General features: G+C 40.1%; 1 protein-coding gene across 3 annotated transcripts in view; it reads right to left on the bottom strand.

Annotated features, from left to right (window-relative positions):
• Positions 1-1024: 1024 nt before the first annotated feature.
• LOC130542662 (uncharacterized) overlaps positions 1025-19642 on the bottom strand; it is a 56261-nt gene continuing 37643 nt past the window's right edge. For 2 of the 3 annotated variants that reach the window (XR_008957372.1, XR_008957371.1), the window contains 4 exons: positions 15985-16064; positions 15476-15534; positions 14652-14737; positions 12333-12823 (listed from right to left, as the gene is read on the bottom strand). Coding sequence is in view for 1 of the 3 variants with exons in the window: in XM_057306831.1 (XP_057162814.1) it covers positions 16029-16064 (36 nt within the window). In the remaining 2 variants the exon portion in view is untranslated. Of the gene's footprint in view, positions 1256-12332; positions 12824-14651; positions 14738-15475; positions 15535-15984; positions 16065-19642 lie in introns of those variants that run through there. The other variant, XM_057306831.1, reaches the window with a different exon arrangement.

The raw sequence follows: 19642 nt of genomic DNA, 5'->3' as shown, positions 1-19642 counted from the left end.
TCTGTCTTCCCTATTACACTGTATTCTTCTGTTGGCCAGGGACTGGCTTTGTGAAGTTCAATAATTCGAATATTAAGTTGCTTGACCACTTAGTTGGTAAAATGTTAACAACTTCTAAGTGACCAGTGAAGAAATCAGTGAATCTTCTCGAATGGTGAATTGGACTTTTTGAGTAGAAGGGCAATGAAATAAGATGACTTACTAGGTGAGAAGGACAAATGAAATAAGAGGCATTCTGCACAATATTGACTTAATCAAAGACTTCACAGACTATTGTTGCTATTCTAGTGAAGCAAATTGATTTCCTCTAGATAATTCCTAGGCAAATAGGTCATAAATCTGTCATTACAATCAGTCTGTTGTTGACATTTTATAAGACCCATTCACAAAACCATACTAAGGGCTTTCCTATTCTGATCCAGATGCTAGATTCTGGCTCTCTTCCTCCACCCTCACCTCCTCTGTCATCACTCAGTTATTCAACAAATATTTGTTGAGTGTTCAGCGAATGGTCGTCATTATGCCAGGTGCCTGGGCTAACAGTTCTACAGACTTTGCCCTCAAGGAGTTCGCAGTATAAGACCTGGGGTACTGTTTTAGGATTAAGTTATTCATAAGACAATTTTATGTTTGTTATCTGGAATATAATGAAAATATATGTGAAAGTATTGAGAAATGTACTAACTGTACCTAGGTAGGAAATGACAGGTACGTAGAGGAAAGAGTCCACAGGAAGATAAAGTTTAGAAATTTCTCAGTTCTGTGACCTCCAGCTTAAGACCTGCTTGTTCACCGACCGGATAGCTCCTCAATAATTCAACTGAGACATGGTAACTTTTCTAGATGGAGCAATATTTCTTGCCAATCAGCACATGCACACTCAGTGACCTTGCGTGAAGAAACATCCTGTCTGTAGAAAAGGAGATTGCGTCTCATCTACACAACGCAGGAGTGATGGTGTTGTCAGTGTGTGTGTGTGTGTATTTACGCATGCATAAGAAGACATGGAGAGGTGATATGTGTATGTTTTATTAGCTTACTTGATTTTTACCCAGAATGACTAATGAATATAGAATTGTAGTCTCAACCCTCAGAGGTGGTTGTTAGCTTTACACAGGGGAAAACTTGTCCCATACCATAGCTTGCACTTGCAGCCGCAAGGTAGGACAAGAAAGAGCAGGTAACTCAGTGGAATCATGAGCATGAGATGACCAGAAATTCAGTTCGAACATATAATGGTGGATCAATATTATCCCTGTAAATAAAGAGGAAGAGATTACTGTTAGATGCATCACTCTGACTTTCCACTGTCCTGTGGAGAAAAAAGAAAAAAAAACCCCTCAGAATCACAATAGGAAAAGTAAACAAACACACATATATGTGCATATTTCCCTCAGTATTATTTTCTATATGTTGTTTTTGTTTATTTATACCTGTACAGAAAGATGCAACTATAATTTAACCTTGAAAAATATGACTGTGAATTCTGATAGGCATTAGTCCAACTCAGTGATTAACGGCAACGCCAGCAAATACGGGAGCTCCACGAGGTTGCATGAGAATTCTGAATGGCCTCTTGTTTTAACTTCATTGATTTGTTTTGATATGTTGAACAAGAAAATGCAACTTTTCTCTGAGTTAATTAATTAAATAGTGTGTCGGGAGAGACGCCAGTTTTTTAGGTGGATCCATCAGTTTAGCTCCATCTGCTGTGTTTTGTCAAGTCGCTATTTAAACTCTGATACAGTAGTTAGTTTGTGGTTTTAAGATTGTCTTGTAGCTTCTCTAAAATGATTACTCCATTACTAACCCCTAAACATGTTCTTACGCTTCTCAGCATTGGAGTGGGCGTGCTGGTCCAGTACCAGAAAGAACCTATTCTTATTTGAGGCCAGATCAGAGTCTTCCAAGTGTCTCAGAGCCTTAACAGTTCTCACTGGGGCTCTTTGTCGAACATATAGATGGAATTTGTCTCCAGTTGAAGCTGAAATTCTCTTTTTCCTGTATTTCCTTTCTTCCTCTTGCCCTTTTGCTCTTCCTCAGAATCCTAGCTCCCAGCTGCTCCCTAGCCCTTGAGTCAGAGTCTGAGGAGACACATCACTGAATCCAGTGTGGGAGAATGACAGAAAGTACTCACATTCTTCAAAGTGGGGCATTTGCTGCTATTAATCACCTGTTTTAATAGAACTTTGATGATTTTTAAATATTAATATTTTATTTAATAATATTAGTAATAATTCTCAGAGGTGAGCAAATGTAGCCTGCTCTTTAATTCCTCTTTATTCACCTGGCTTGAATTTCTATTGATTGAATGTTAGAGTGAGAGTAAAAGTATATTTAATTAAATTACCTTTGGCTACTTACAGAAATATGCAATTTAACTGTGATGCAATAATCACACTATTAAATGCTATACATTCTTGTAAATAATGCATAAGTTTTCTTCATAACCAATTTAAATATTAATAAATAGGGGGATCTCTCCAATATGGTGCTCAGAGAAAATAATTGTGGAATGAAAGATATCTTTTGTGGATACACAGTGCAGGGGAGGGGGGTTCAAAGTCAGTGTTACTTCTCTATACTTTTCTCTCCAACAATATCATCTCTGTGGGTAATAGGGATCTTCAATACCTTGCTCTTACCTATCTTTTTTCCTCTGTATCCCCTATTGGTTTCAGGTCCTTCTTTGCAAGCAATTGTCTTTATTTCATCATTCAGATAGAGTGAGCCTTTTGAAAGTTAGTGAGTCAACAGAAGCCCGAAAATTATATATGCACACTGTTTGTTTAATAATGGTGTGCAATCTGATTACTGTGAGTACAATCTGACAAAATTTTCTATTTAAACAGAGTTCGTGTGATGGCAACCTCTGTTCTCTCAGGATTACTTAAATGGAAAAATCCCTTTAAGGCTAGAGCAGAACTTGTGGTACGATATTGAGTAATCAGGAATGTGAATTAGCTTTGAGCTTACCATCAAAATGTGAAAAAAATAAATTTGAATCAAAATAGAGATTATGACCCTCAGTTGTGGCTCTGGGTTTCCTTATGTGGTTGACCTTCCCAGACAAACCTCCTTCAGAACAGCGGTGAAGATTGTTAACTTACAGAGTTAAAAAATAATTTGTTGACCTTTATGTCATACTGAAATAAAGTCACTGAGAAGAAAATACTGTTCACTTCAGCTGTAGGTAAGTTCAATAGAGTTTCACTTCCTTTCACCCACAGTTTCCAAACCACTAGACCACTAACTGCTCAGTGGAGTCTTTTAGGTCATCGTAAAATGAGATAGCAATTTGATAATTAATTGATTTAATACTGAGTGCCAAGACACAATGGAGGCTCAAAACCCACAAACCCCAAGTCTATTAAATTATCCTGTTTTGAATGTCTATTTTAGGAAGAATAAGCAGATGATTTTAAAGTAGCTATTTCATTTTGTATAACTGCAGTCTGAGGAACTGTTAAATCACATAGTCTGAGAAAGCTTTCAGAAGGCTCTCAAGATTTGAGCTGATGTATTTCATTAAGGAAAAATCATTACCTGCCTGCTAATTTAGCCAAAAATATGATTTATCTCTGATATAAACTTCCAGAAATGAAAACAATATATCACTGAATTTTAAATTATCGATAACAATCAAGATTCAAGTTGCTTCGAGGATGCTAGAATTGATTTGGTCATTTTGCTACTTCCTTTATATGGTGCCTTCTCTGGGTTTATGGTCAATAATTTGTCAGATGCAATTATGTTTATGAGTTTAATTTTCCTTTGCCCTATTTGACAAACTATATTCTCATAAGATATTTTGTAGGAATTACTCTTTTTTTTTCTTAAAATTATTCACCAGTTTTTCATATTATTTCCCACAATGTTACCACATGAGTGCAGTCATCGATTTACTAGCTAGAAAAGCTTTGATATGTGCAATATTTGATTGGTCTTTTAACCCACTGCAAACAGTTTAATCCCCACACCAGGCATTACTTAATAATAATAATAGTAATAATAATAATAACAATAATAATGCCTACTATGTGTTAAGCACTTACTAGGAGCCAAGACTTGAACTAAATGACATGTTTTCTTATTTAATCCTCACTGTAATCATGAGATTGGTATTATTTTATTCCTATTATGATACTATTATTTTTATTTTTATTGTTGTTTATATTATTATTATTATTATTGCTACCATGTACTGAACTTAATATGTGCTGAGTACATTACTCTTATTATATGATTTAATCCTCACATTAACTCTGCATAATGAAGTTACACAGCAGTATGGCCAAGCACTGTCGTTAAACCACTGAAATACTTTCATCATGGGCAGTGAAGAGGTGCTGCCCTCAGTTCCCCAAGTGCCCTTTCAACCCCGTTTCTCTGGTTGCCCAGCTCTTCTGGGGCCACTCAACCTTGTCCTTCTCAAATCTAGAAACTGAAGAGGTAACACTGGGCACAGGAGCCCTTTAGGACCTTGCTCCAGGGCCAAAGCCAGAGTCTATTCTGACAGCCTGGTGCCCAAGCTGTACCAGTTGTTAAGTATTGTGGCTGTTAGCAGGGATGGATGTATCATCATTTCCATTTTGCAGGTGGGAAAATTCACATAAGTCCATAAAAGTTAAGCAACTGGCCCAAGATCACCCACCTAGGGAGTATCAGAGTGAGGATTCAAACCCAGGTCCTCCGCAAGCTACAAGCCCTGTTCTTAGCTACTGCAGTGTACTAAAAGATGGAGAAATCCAGCTGACGTTTGATGCTGACTTTCCAGTGTGAATGGCTTTGGAACTCTGTACACTGTGTCTGACTACAGGTATAGTGAAGTTTAAGTTTCACAATATTTTTAATGTTTACCTTGAAGCTGTGAGAATATTGTTCTCCTAAGTGATTCCCAGCTATAATAATGAGCATGTAAGTACTAAGACGACGGGTATTACTCTGCGTCATTCTGCCAACAAGTCCATATCCACCGATTTAGCGGATGTATTTGCAGTAATCTCCCCATAGGTAGAAATTATTTTATTCATTTTATTACTGGGTCCCCAATATAGCAACATTGGTATTCAGCCTAACCAAGAATTAAAAGTTACAGAAATGACATTTTTATATACTTTTAAACTATACGCTTTACTTTTATTATATTATTTTAGTGCCCAAAGTCCTACTACCAAAGGCTGAAAAGCCTCGGCGTTATACTTTGCTTCTCTACTTCTGTGTCTCGTCTATCACGGCTTTCTCCATTTCTGATGAAGAGTTAGCCTCCATTGTAGCATCCGTGAATGTCCCCATTGCTCCTACAACCCCATGGCTAGTTTAAAGGAGATGTGCTGCTGTTATCACACAGCTATATGTCTTTTAAAGGCAGTTACTCAGCATCGGCACATGAATCAACAATCTGCCAACTACAAAGTTTACTTTTATTTAATGAAACACGATAATCCTTCCAGAATTGGATATGCCACATCCACACACCAAAATAAAACTTTGACTTGCAGAAAGCGGAAATACTCTGGATGCGGTGGGAGAAGTATATTTTATCCATATGTAGCATTTGGAGAGGGAATAAGCAGGAAAAGCTTTTGGCAGGTATGTTTGGCATCGGGGGCAGGGCCAAGAAGTTTTCTTAATCCACAGTGGGGCTTTTGGTTCCATTTGAAACCCCTGGGAGCAGTGGAGAAGTAGCCTGCAGCAGCACCAAGCAACCTCCCCCCAAAGCAGCAGCGGGAATGACATACCCATCTGTTATCTCTCCTGGGCCCTAAGCAACACCTGGGGCCCTAAGGCTGTGGCCAGCTCTCTGGCAATGGTTAATTCTGGAACTTTTGGTAGCATTTAAGAAGGGGTGCAGCCTGCCATATGGTCATGTTTTCAAAGGTTCAAGGTGGCTGCAGCTCAGAGAGTTGTAGGAACACACCTGACGCTGGAGTTATTCTTCACCACTCAGGGAAACTGGGATTGGTGGGGAGCAGCCAAAGGAGGAGCTATTGTGATGGCGGAGGACTAGAGCAAGGAGGGCGTGGGAATCCCGTGGGCCCCTAGTGGAAGACAGAAGGGACCTGGAAGAGGAGGGCCGAATCTCTAGCGAGTACCCTGGAGAGGGCCTGAACTGGTGATGATGCTGTTATCTTCATTTCTTTCAATTGTTTTATTTTATTTTTTTTTCCTGGGACCTGGAGAGTGTCTGTAAAAAAAAAAACCAGGGGCGCCTGGGTGGCACAGCGGTTAAGCGTCTGCCTTCGGCTCAGGGCGTGATCCCGGCGTTATGGGATCGAGCCCCACATCAGGCTCCTCTGCTATGAGCCTGCTTCTTCCTCTCCCACTCCCCCTGCTTGTGTTCCCTCTCTCGCTGGCTGTCTCTATCTCTGTCGAATAAATAAATAAAATCTTTAAAAAACAAAAAAACAAAAAAACAAAACAAAAAAAACCCAAACCACCCAAGTTGCAGTCACTTCTGTTGTCTTCAGGGCCACACTGTGAGACTAAATGTTCCGTTCACGCATAGTCATGAAAACGCTCCGAGAATGGCAAGCTTCCTCTTATCCTTTGTGAGAGCATCAACACACACAAGAGCAACCATCATTTCCACACATGTTATTGAGGCCCTACTATGTGCTGGGAGCTCTATTTGCCACTGTATAGTTCAAAGGAGATGGGGCAATTGAAGTCTGTTTCACCTGAAGGAAACGGAAAAAAATAGCTTCTGGATGTCATCCCTGTGCACCCACCATTATGTTTATATTCTGTGGCTGAAGTGCGGCCTGGAGTGCACCATGCTCAGTGGTAGGGGTATAGACATTTTGGAATAGAAACGGTTTCCTTGGCATTCATCGATGTGGAGGGGATTACCTGGGGAAGACTTGGAGAACTAACTGTTCCATAAAGTCTGCTCTAAATATCACAGATTAGAAAATGTTTCATCAATATTTTGAAATTGATCAAACTGGGGATGTTCAATCTAGCAAACCTCCCAAAGGACCAACATATGAAACCAGAAAGGTATTTTATTAACTTACAATGAGAAATAAAACCTTTAGGGATCAGGGAGCCTACTGTTTCATTTTTCTTCCACTCATTCTCTGAACTGAAACCCCAGAAGAATCTAAACTATTAGCTGATACCTTGAGGGGTGTAAGCTTAGAAGACGAGGTACTTAAGAGACACTTATATTTAATGGCATTACATTAAGAGAGCCCAAGCCTACACTGCTGCTCTAAGAAAATACCTACCAGGGAGAGCAGGTACTTAGTAGAAGCTGGCTTGGTTCCCTTTCCTTAAGACACAAATTAACTGGGCTCTGCAAATGTTACACTGTGAATCTCGTTTTCCTATATTTTGTGGCAGATCATGTCTCTCTACTATTCTCCTCTTCACTATATTAATTAGGTAGCAGACTATTTTCTGTAAGGTGCATCTCAGTGCTGATTTTGGGTTTAACACCCAGAGGGCAATCTTATTTCCATTTCCTTTTCTTCGAGAATATCTCCTTACCCATGTGCTATTTATAAGAGTGATGACGGAACTTCTAGCTGTTATTTATTTTGACATCATCTCCAGTTTCACACTGATTTCAGAAATGGAAGAAATAGAAAGCATGGAGATAGATAGAGTGCATCATTAACAGGCTAGGTTTGAAATTAGGATTTCCTAATGCTGAACCCTTTGATAAATTCAGTAGTTTTCAAAAGTTAATTATATGTTATTATTGCTATCCTAATTAGTATGCTTATCTAATTGGGCACTAAGGTGCCAATTAAAAGAAGAAAAGTCTATCGTAAAGTAGGGAAAACAATTGATGTAAATTTCCTAGAAGTAAAATCCACGGGAGATATAAAATCTTCTGTAAAATCACTCTCACTGTGTGTCTCTGGTTCAAAAGATTGCTACACCATTCAAAATGGAGAAGCAAAAATCCCTGTCGGTTTTCCATCAACTCTAGTCAATTTGATTGCTTGAAACCGAGAAACCTGAGTGCACAAGGTCTACCCTACAGCCAGGTCCAGCCAGCTGCTCCGTGAATGCATTCTTCAGAGCCTCCTCCTCTCCTTGCTTCTCTGGACTAGACCAGAACCACGGTTCAGCTTGGAAAGTCAGCTTCGCAGGAAAGCAGGCCTTACAGTGACTTGTTTCTGGATGTCCACATGTTTGGTTGTTAAATCCTCTGGGTTTTCTGATGGAAACCAAAACCAAAACCAAAACCAAATACAAAACCAGGGGGGATGTCATCATATATTCAAACCCTCAGGGAAGCTTCTTTCTCCAAACAGTACTCCTTTCTCCCATCCTCAAGAAACCTAACTAAATAGATTTTAAAAACCAGAAGAACTGGTTTTTAAAGAACTTTTAACTTATATCTACACTATTTTTTTTTCCTAAATAGGAATGTATAAAGGCAAATAGTTTTGTTATTCAGAGCAAAGTTCAGTGATATAATTGAGTGTACTAAGATTCAGGATTATTCTTGGATTAACATTTCTTTTTGTAGTGTTAAATTCATATGTTAAAGTCATACTGTTTAAAAATACTAAAAATAATGATTGGATACTCTTTTTTTTCATAAGATTTAACGTATGTAAACTCACTGAATTTTCTGAACAACCTTCTGTGTGGTTAAAGTGTAATCAGTCCAGCTTTACAAAGAAGCAAATTAAAATTAGAAATATTTATATCTACTTCCAGGAAGCCAGTGAAAAGTGAAAATTCACCAGATTCTGAAATTCCCTGCTCCTGTTGTTCAGACATGCCTTTTAAAAGTTTGAGAAAAATATCTCTTCTACCCAAGAGGAACTACAGTTAGTAAACAAATACATAGGAAATAACGTTCATCCTTGATAGTAATTAAAAAAATGCCAGTGAAAGCAACTTTAAAATAGTATTTTACATCTACTAAAATAGCAAAAAAGTATAGCCTTTTATTATAACAATTGTTAATGTTGAAGTGAAATTATGTACTCATCATTGATGGCCCTGTTACTGCAATCCTTTTAGAAAGGAGTCTGGCAAACAAGAACAGTTGACACAAATATAATTAAGCCCTTTGTTCCACTGAGGAATTTATCCCAAGAAAATAATTTAAAAGAAATAAAAAGATGAGTACATTCATTATCTCTTTAATCACAATAAAACGTTGTTACAAAGTAAATAATCAATATTAGGGGTATAGATTAAAATTTTGGTGGATTGTCTTTAAAAACTAGGGAGCATATTTTTTCATCAACCTTAATTGAAAATGAGTATCTATTTCATGATATAAATGTGTAATACACAGACTGCAGGCATAATCCAGCAGCTGATGGTGGTGAGAAATGACTGATTCTGCAATAATGTCAAACTTAAAAATTTAATTATTAAAATTTTAATGAAAATATAGTCTCAATAATTGATGGTCCTGTTATGACCTGTATATCTCAGAATGACCAACAGTAATGACAGAAGGTTTCTCTTTTATAATATGATAGCCAAAAAATTAGGAAGAAATAGTAGAATTAAAATATCACTGTAGAGGCATTGCTCAGTAATGGCTGCCTGCACCCCAGGGAGACAACCGGACACATGCTTTCTGATGGTACTATACAAATACCTGTGAGATGGTTTTGTCCTCCACCGACAATAAATTGATAAATAAAGAAATTTAAAAAATGATCATCTTAGATTTTAACTTATAGAAAATACACAGGCTAGAAGAATGTGTTCAATGAGTTCGTGGATATTCAGTCAGCAAAATCTAGACGGTGGGGCCATTTGTGGGACCATGACTTTTCTTCAACAATAAAATGCAAGGAGAAAAAAAAGATCCAGGGGGACATTTATAGATTAAAGAAACAAGCCCCCGAGATATATAGCAATTAATAACAATATAGGGACCCTGTTTGCATCTGGATTTGAACAAACTGTTTTTATTTTTATTTATTTATTTTTTTAAAGATTTTATTTATTTATTTGGCAGAGAGAGAGAGACAGCCAGCAAGAAAGGGAACACAAGCAGGGGGAGTGGAAGAGGAAGAAGCAGGCTCCCAGCGGAGCAGGGAGCCAGATGCGGGGCTCGATCGCAGGACCCCAGGATCATGCCCTGAGCCGAAAGCAGACACTTAACAACTGAGCCACCCAGATGCCTCTGAACAAACTGTTTTTCAAAAGGCTTTAGGGGCGCCTCGGTGGCTCAGTCAGTTAACCATCTGCCTCCGGCTCAGATCATGACCCCGAGGTCCTAGAATCCAGCCCCACATCAAGTTCCCCACTGGGTGGAGAGTCTGCTTCTGCCTCTCCCTCTGCTGCTCCCCGCTGCTCGTTCTCTCTCTCTCTCTCTCTCTCAAATAAATAAATAAAATCTTAAAAAAAATAAAAATGCCTTTTAAAAAGGAAAATATGAGCACTGGCTATTAATAGTATTAAGGTTTTTTTTTTTTCTGATTTGGGAGGGACTGATAGTACCGAGGCTATTTTAAAAGGGAAGTCTTTTTTTTTTTAAAGATGCATATTGAAATATATGTAGAAGAAATGATATGGTATCTTGGATTTGCTTCAAAATAATCCAGAGTTTCTTCAAATAGAGCTCACATCAGTTTAGTTATGTGCCTGAAGCCTGTGGAATGGTGCACATGTGCTCCAGACCTTTCCATTTATAAATATATTCATTCCTTTGAAGGACCTTATCTTTCTTCACCAGGGCTTATTGAGAGCTTATTTCTGCTTCATGGATTTTGTCTAGCTTCCCTACTACTTCAGCAACGCATGAACTATTTTCCACATTTGTTTCTTTAAACAAACAAACAAACAAACAAAACACCTGAACACAAATTCTGTTACTAAAATGTAGTCCTGCCCCGGGCATTCTCATCATAAAAAGGCACATCACAGAATCTGAGACCAATTAAACCCATTAATACTTATCAGATGTATATGATGGCATAAGCATGGAGTGTGATTGAGAGAGATTAAAAATAAATTCTCTGTCTTGAGAAATTGATCCTTCAGTTGGGGGAGAACATCATGTGGAAATCACTATAACAATAATGAACATTTATTGACTTCTTACTCTCTGCCCAGTACTGAGCTAAGTGCTTTACATGCATTTAATGTTAATCCTTACAATGACTTCATGAAGGAGCTACTACTATTATTATTATTATTCTTTCTTTTTTTATTTCTAATATACAAATGAGGAAACGGAAGTGTGTGCAATCACAAGATAACATACTCAGCGTCACCCAGCTGGATTAGCATAAAAGGGCCTGAACCCCAGGTCTCTGTGAGGCAGAAGCCCGTGCTATGCACAATTGCACAAAACTAGCAGTAGTCTATTCAGTGACATTTACTCCAAACCTTCACCGTGCAGAAGAACGTATAGTGAGCTGTGCCTGTATAGACAATGCCACATTCATGGTATGATGGTGAATCTTATGTGTCAACTTGACTGGGCCATGGGATGACCAGATATTTGGTCAAACATTATTCTGGGTGTTTCTGGAGGGTGTTTTTGGATGCGATTAACATTTTTCATCAGTAGAGAAGATTGTTCTCCATAATAGGAGTGGGCCTCATCCAATTTGTTGAAGGCCTGATAGAGCAAAGACTGACCCTTCCCCAGATCAGAGGGAATTCTTCAGCAGACTAGCTTTGGACTTCATCTGCACAATCAGCTCCCCTGGGTCTCTCTACCTGCGGCCCACATTGCAGATTTCGATTTGCCAATCTTCATAATCACATGAGCCAATTTCTTGTAAGTCTCTTTCTTTCTGGAGAATCCTGACTAATAAAAATATATTTCAAAAAACCCAAATAGAAAGAAGCAGTGTTTAAACTGCCACCAGATTTTGTAACACTGACACCATGGTTTTATATGGAAGTGGTCTTTTCTTCCAGTGAATTATGTTCCTGAAAATGTGCTTCTAAAAGTGATCCTACTTGCTATATTTGATTCTTTCTTAGAGAAAGGACTACAGGAAAAAAATTTTAGTTTTATCATCACCATTTTTCCCCCAAATTGTTCCATTGGTAGAAATGTTGACCTTATATTGGTCTTGGACTTCTAATTTGTGGAATAATGTTATTAAGTAATTCGATACATATTGACCACTCCCATGCCCGGCACTGAAAATCCAGAGATAAAATAGTCCCTGATCCCAAGTAGTTTATAGTCTTAATAAGGAGCCAGATAAGCTAAAACCATTACACTATGATGATAACAACTGTATTGGAGATGTGTCCCAAAAGCAATGGCTGCAAAAAAGCAGTGCCTAAATGTTCAAGAGACTCAAGAAAACATTGCAGAATAATCATTTTCATAATTAAAAATGTATTTTGTTAGGTCATCACAGACTGATTCCCCTTTCAGATCTTTATTTAAGTCAAGATCCACATTATAGCAACGTAAAAGGACTGCTGATCCTACTTTTTTTCTTTCTGGATGTCCTTCTGAACCTAGTTCTACAGTTATTAAGGAGTCTAACTTAATACCTGCAAGGGAGTCACGTTTTCCCACTCAATTTCACTTTTTTCTCTTTCTGTCTCCTAGAGCATCCTGGAGTATGGGTTTCAGAGCAGCATTATGCTAACTGAAATTATGCATGTCCAAAATGGAGTTGCAACCCTTTTTCTCTCGTATGCTCCAGATCAATAATGTCACTCCTTGACTTCACTAGCAGAAAGAATGATGCAGGAGCACCTGGGTGGCTCAGTCGTTAAGCGTCTGCCTTCGGCCCAGGGTGTGATCTTGGCGTTCAGGGATCGAGCCCCACATCAGGCTCCTCTGCTGGGACCCTGCTTCTTCCTCTCCCACTCCCTCTGCTTGTGTTCGCTCTCTCGCTGGCTGTCTCTCTCTCTGTCAAATAAATAAATAAAATCTTAAAAAAATAAAAAGGAATGATTCATTTCCCCATTGGTTTTCTACTCTCAAATGCAATTAAGGATTTTGAAATTGTTTAAAATAATAATAAACTCTATTTTCCTTCCTTCACTGGATTAGTTTTCCTTGTGAGCCATCCCTGGGAATTCATACTTAAGAGCTGGATCTTCGTTGACGAGACAAATATTAGTTTATAAGCAACCCTTTATGTCTATTTGTTCAATCAAAACTAATTTAATTATGGCATTGCATGCTGCAACTTAGACAATGCTCTCAAATTAGACCCTTTTGCCAACACCTTTCTTGATCTAATTAGAATCTTTACATTAAAATACAATTTCACATCTATTGACAAGAGAGTAGAAACTAATGGTCAGATTTTAGGCATACTGCTACGATTTAAAACTGACCTAGTTTTATATATTTATATATAGGTAAAATCTAGAGAGGTTAGGTTGGGTGTATTTCATTATCATAGATGGGTTTCTGTCCCTTGCTCCCTCTCCTTCCCTCACAGAATGGCATTCTGAAGGGTAACGCTAAGAAAGGAGGAAACATTTTGAGCTGAGACAGATTTGTGACTTCCTGGCAAGGTATATACCAACTAGGAAGCATATGTGGTGTTTCGCTCAGTGGAAGGCATAATGGCTTGGGAATATCTTGTTGAGGGTGGAGCAGTGGCCTGAAGCAAAGTTCAGGTTTGTTTCATGCAAGCATTGTGGCCAAACGGGATCTGATTTGAAGGGGAAGAGCAAGAAGCTCTAGTTCTAGATGTTCTGGGGCCTAAGACTGTAAAGCAGAGAGGTGCGTTTGTGATAAGGTGAAGCGTACCATGGGCCAGCCCTGGAAACAGAGCCTGAAGCAGCCAGGAGATAGTGAACTCCCCAGCCAGCTTGCTGAGGTCCAGGGCTGGGCTCCAATCCCGCAGGGGTTCAGGAGGGAGGTGTGATCAGGCACCAAGGACCAGCTGGAACCTTGGCTGGTTTTGGTGAAGCTAGATAGGAATAGAGGGTCCTTGCAGCTCACGTGGCGTCCAGGATTCACTTTCATCATGGGGAGCTCAGAGGAGCAGATGAGCATTGTCCCCAGGGGAAGAACAGGTAGGGATTAAGCTGAGGAAGGGTAAAGGTTTCAACTAGTTGTGAGGGAGTTCACAGCTGGAGTCCAGGCCTACCGGGAGTGGCCTGACCAATAAGAACCAGGGACTCAGAAAGGGAGGCCAATGAGTCAGGATTACCACGCTGGAGAGATGCCTATCAATACCTCCCAAAGTCCCACAGAACTTTCCACTTTCCTCTCATTGTCCAGAATTTAGGCATGTGCCCACATCAGCTACAAAAAGTTGGGAAACAGTCTTTTATTCCAAATAACAGTGCTCCCAGGTAAAAATTGAGATTGTGAAGGAAGAAGAGAATTGATATAGGGAGGCAATCACCGCTTTCTACCACAATCCCCACATCCTCTGCAAGAGCATGTCTTTTTCTTTTAAAATCTGGACTCTGCTTTTTGCCAGTAGTGCGACCAAGAGCAAGTTAATGAATTTATCTAAATCTCTTTATTTTTAATTTTTTAATTTCTAAAAATTTATCTCAGTCTCAGTCCTACTATCTATAAAATGGGCACATCACCTTGTTCACAGGTTTGTGAAGATGAAATAAAATTAACATATGTAGATGGTACTGAATAGACGCCAGTTTCCCTTGTCATAAAGCTGGTTCTGCTTTTCTCTTGACCATTTCCCTTTACCATTTTCCTGGTATTATTTTGATTCCTTGCTCAAGATTGGCCTGGGGGATCATCTTACCCAGATCTTATCCATGGAGACAAGGAAGCCGACCCATCTAATGCAATTCCTCTCAGGTTCTATACCCTCCGGCAAGGGAGTCGGTACTATAATAAAACACATCATTGGAATTTTTGCCATTTAACAATAATAGGTTTCATGAAAACTTAAAGAAATTGGCCAATTTGGGTCTATTTGGGTTAGAGTTTATCTAAAATAGTTCTATTTTTTGTGTCTGTACTGAGTGAGGTCCACAGTTTATAAAACCTAAACACTTTGATACTTGCTGCCTTTCAATAAGACATTTATGGCAGTACATTTTTCTTGTCATATGACTGTCACCTGTTAGACCTCATTATAATCATAGACTCATTCTTTGGCTCCAGCTCTTGTTTGCTAGGGCAATGTGAACTTTAGATTAGATATGAACTCTCCGCTAAACTCGGTGGTTGAAAAAGTCCCTTCAGAAATGCAGTCCTTGATTGTCCTCCTTTTGACCTCATTGCATTTCCTTTCTTATCTTGGTAACCATGGAAATAACTAGGAGAGGTGAAGTTGGTCCAGATCCACGCCTGTATTGCATGGAAGGCGATAGTTGCACTAGTGCTTTGTCAATGATTTGACAGAAAAGGTGAAGGGCTGAATCTTGAACAGCCGCTTTTCTGGCTTTTGAGGGCGTATGGGAGACAGTGGGAAAGTGAAGGGCTTACTGTACCTGCCCTCTTATCTCTGCTCTCACCATGAAATGCACTCCCAAATCCCAGGGGATTCACTTTTCCCTCTATAGGCCCCTGACGCCGCCGCCCCCCCCCCCCCCCCGTTTGGGTGGACTCTCGTGTCCTTACCTCTTTCTGTTGATCTGTCTGCTCGTCTGTCCTCTCTCACGGTGTAGAGTCAATGTGAGCTTTGGAATTGCAAAATCTCTTATGAACCGGTGTACCTGATCCTGGATTTCCTGCTCTGTCAAATGGTAATAAAACCTGCTTCTCAGAGTTATTTTGAGGATTAAAAAAAAGATGTATCTACTGTATACATTTCTAAGCCTAAAGCAGGAATTTTGTAAATGTTGGTTTATTTCCCTACATATTAATATTATTCCTTTGACCATGTCCATGTTCTTTTTACCTCTAAAACATTACTTCTCAAAATGTGGTCCCAGGACCAGCAATATTGGAAATGCCAAATCTTAAGCCCCACCCCAGACATATGAATCAGACTCCGCATTTTCACAACATTCTTAAATGTTTCATATACACGATAAAGTTTGAGAAGCACCGCCCTAAAACAAAGACTCCTCTTTTCATCTTTTTTCCAAAGGGGAAAGAATAATGTGCACCCCCGGTTTCATGCCTACCCTGTGTCAGGTGCTGGTTTTTTTGACTGCTGTTTCCCTCTTCATCACTCTGTGAGGTTGGCACTGTCATCTCCCCTGACCTGTGAGGAGATAGAGATGAAGGGAATTTAACTTCCCAGCTCAAGAGCAACAAGGAATGGCGCAGGTGAGACTCAGACTCAAGTCTTTTTGCCCATTTTGCACTACTTCAAAACCACACAAGCCTACTGGAGGAGAAGACAAAGGTGGGGGGGGAGTAGAAAATGAAAACAAAACAAAATGAGAGACATGAAAACATTAAAGTTAACCTTGAGGTTTTTTGTTTTTTTTGTTTTTTTTTTTTTGAGAGTGAGCACAAGTGGAGGGAGGGGCAGAGGGCGAGGTAGAGGTAGACTCCTCACCGAGCACGGAGCCCAGTGATGCACGGCTAGAGCCCGGTGATGCACGGCTAGAGCCCAGTGATGCACAGCTAGAGCCCAGTGATGCACAGAGCCCAGTGATGCACGGCTAGAGCCCGGTGATGCACGGCTAGATCCCAGTGATGCACGGAGCCCAGTGATGCACGGCTAGAGCCCAGTGATGCACGGCTAGAGCCCGGTGATGCACGGAGCCCGGTGATGCACGGTTAGAGCCCGGTGATGCACGGCTAGATCCCGGTGATGCACGGCTAGATCCCGGTGATGCACGGCTAGAGCCCGGTGATGCACGGCTAGAGCCCAGTGATGCACGGAGCCCAGTGATGCACGGCTAGAGCCCGGTGATGCACGGCTAGATCCCAATGATGCACGGCTAGAGCCCGGTGATGCGCGGCTAGAGCCCGGTGATGCACGGCTAGAGCCCGGTGACGCACGGCTAGATCCCGGTGATGCACGGCTAGAGCCCGGTGATGCACGGCTAGAGCCCGGTGATGCGCGGCTAGAGCCCGGTGATGCACGGCTAGAGCCCAGTGATGCACGGGTAGATCCCAGGACCCTGAGATCATGAACTGAGCCAGAATCAAGAGTCAAACACTTAACCAACTGAGCCACCCAGGTGCCCCTAAACATAACCTTGAGTTTTGACGAAATCGGTAGAGAACTACTTCCTGGATGACCTGTTCCAGCTGTCCTCAATTCTTTTCCTTATCCTTGATTTGATGTTGACATACATTTTGGCACCTGATTAAGGCTGATAAAATATCCCATGAAAGTGAAGTGGTTATTTATTTTTCAGCCTGTTTAATGAAAGAATGTATCGGCTGACCGTGGGATCAAACCCAGCATGTGACTGGTCTACGAGTTTTATTTTCAGATGTGTTTTTTTCTCCCAACTAGACTGTGGGATTGTTAGGGTAGGACAACCTGCCCCTTCCTTCCTCCTTCTCTCCTTTCGTTCCTTTTACCCTTCCCTTCCTCCCTCTCTTCCTTCCATCATTCCTTCTTTCCTTTCTTTCTTCCTTCTTAATGGCAAAATTACCATAGTATTTATGTTTCTGGAATGAGAGATGAAATTTAATTTCAGGTTATTTAATAGTTTTAGTCTATCTGCAATTGACAGATTATGTGTTATTATTAATGCTTCTTTTGATTTGAGCAAGGAATCCATGCTGATCAATATTATTTTATATCAAGAGACAGTATCTCATATCTGGTCTTATGCACTAATCTTGATGTCTTAAATTTCTTGTTATGTTAATAAACTCCCTAACTATGACTTCTGAAATTTAAAAAGGCATGAAAACATTAACTAACTGAAATATTTGATTTTCCAATGTGGATTTTAATAACTCACCCATGATTCCATATGGGTCAAAATAAATAAAATATAAAAATTGACCTAATGTAGAATATACCTTACATTCTTTTGTAATGTTACTAAGCAAAAAGAGGTATGTTGGAAACACAAACTGGATTTTTAATCTTTTGGAAAGATCTCTCTTAGAAGCCAATATTTTACCTTTATAACAGTCTTAAATAAGTCTCTTGAAAAGCCCATGATATATACTGCCAATCCATATTTGAGCTATCAAAGTTAATAAACTATATCAATTTACCAATTTCTCCATACTTTGAAGTTTAATTCACTAGCCAACATTCCCCAACAGTCAGAACTGAAATGATAACTGCTCCCAGTAATTGTTTTTTTTTAAGATTTTATTTATTTATTTGACAGGAGAGAGTGAACACAAGTAAGGGGAACAGCAGGCAGAGGGAGAGGGAGAAGCAGGCTCCCCGATGTGGGGCATGATTCCAGGACCCTGGGATCATGACCTGAGCTGAAGGCAGATGCTTAACTGACTGAGCCACCCAGGCAACCCTCCCAGTAATTTTTAAAAACCTCTCCACTCTACTTATTTATTTAAACTTGTTAAGATATAATTCTGTAAGAGGGGATGGTTATCTGAAATTCTTTAAAAAAAAAAAGATTTTATTTATTTTGAGAGACAGAGAGAGCAGGAGCGGAGTAGGAGCAGAAGGAGAGGAAGAAGCAGACTCCCCTCTGAGCAAGAAGCCAGACAGGGGACTCAATTCCAGGATCCTGAGGTCATGACCTGAGCCAAAGGCAGACGTTTAACTGACTGAACCACCCAGGCGCCCCTGAATTTACTTCTTCTGGCCACCAAAACTGTCTGTGAAAGTCAGGTGACGCTATCCATCCCTTCCAGATGCCTATCTGTTACGGGAAGGAATTTCAGGTCACAAACAGCTGTGCAGGAAATATCACATTTCTTTATTTTCCCTAAACCAACTGAAATCTGACTCTTTGCCCACATCCCGCAGAACAGGCAGAGAATTCACTCGCTGTCTTTTTGGCTCTGGCCACAGGACTGTGCCAAGTTTCTGGGGAGACACTGGCTGTCTGATCAGTGACCAATGGCCCACCCTGGTTTCTGGGGGCATGGCCTGTGTCTCGTCAGCATGGTCTGAGGGCTTAGGTGCTTCTGGACCATGCCTGGGGAAGCAGAATTTTGGGGGACTCTTCTGGCCCCTGTGCATAGGGTCTGTCCTCCTCAGGAGCACTAGAAATCTTTCCCTCGGAGGTCTTGCTTCGTCCTACGGACTAGGCCTTCAAGATGTGCCACAAGTCTCGGGAACTCCACAGAACACACTGACCTCTGTCCCCTGCCTAATCGCTCAGAATCTCAGCTCGCTGTCTCTTTTCTGACTTTAAAAATGCTTCTCTCTCTCTTCTTCCCCTCCAAGACATCCAGGGTAATGTCTTCTATGGACTTAGGTTTTTCAAAAGACCAGAAGAGCTTCTGACTTCCTATTTACATGTTTGCAGCTTGGTAAAAATTCCCGAAGCAGGAAGTTACAAAGGACTCCTTCTTACTTGAAACTGAAAGAGGAGAGAACAGGAACAATGGAGAAATTATAATAAAAAAAATTATCATGACACAGATCTATACCGGTCCCTCAAAGAGGTTTTTACCTTGGGAATTTCGTGAAGGCAATAAAGGCATTTATCTTTGATTAAATCCACTCTGGAATGAAAGTTCTATATAGTTCACTGTAAACTACATTAAAGATAAATACCCAATTCTGGTATAAATTTCCAGTGCTTCCTGGAGCTGGGAAGAGCCTGAGATCAGGTTTAGGTCTGCTCAGTGCTGCTTCGTGGAATTTTCTCTTTTACTTCAGCTCCTGGAGGCATTTCAAACTTCATACACACACACACACATCTTGTTTTTGTTTCATGG

The sequence above is a fragment of the Ursus arctos genome, unplaced genomic scaffold (genome assembly GCF_023065955.2).
Source record: "Ursus arctos isolate Adak ecotype North America unplaced genomic scaffold, UrsArc2.0 scaffold_4, whole genome shotgun sequence".
Lineage (NCBI taxonomy): Eukaryota > Metazoa > Chordata > Mammalia > Carnivora > Ursidae > Ursus > Ursus arctos.
The sequence above is the reverse complement of the archived record's forward strand: the minus strand, read 5'-3'. Positions and strand labels throughout refer to the sequence as shown.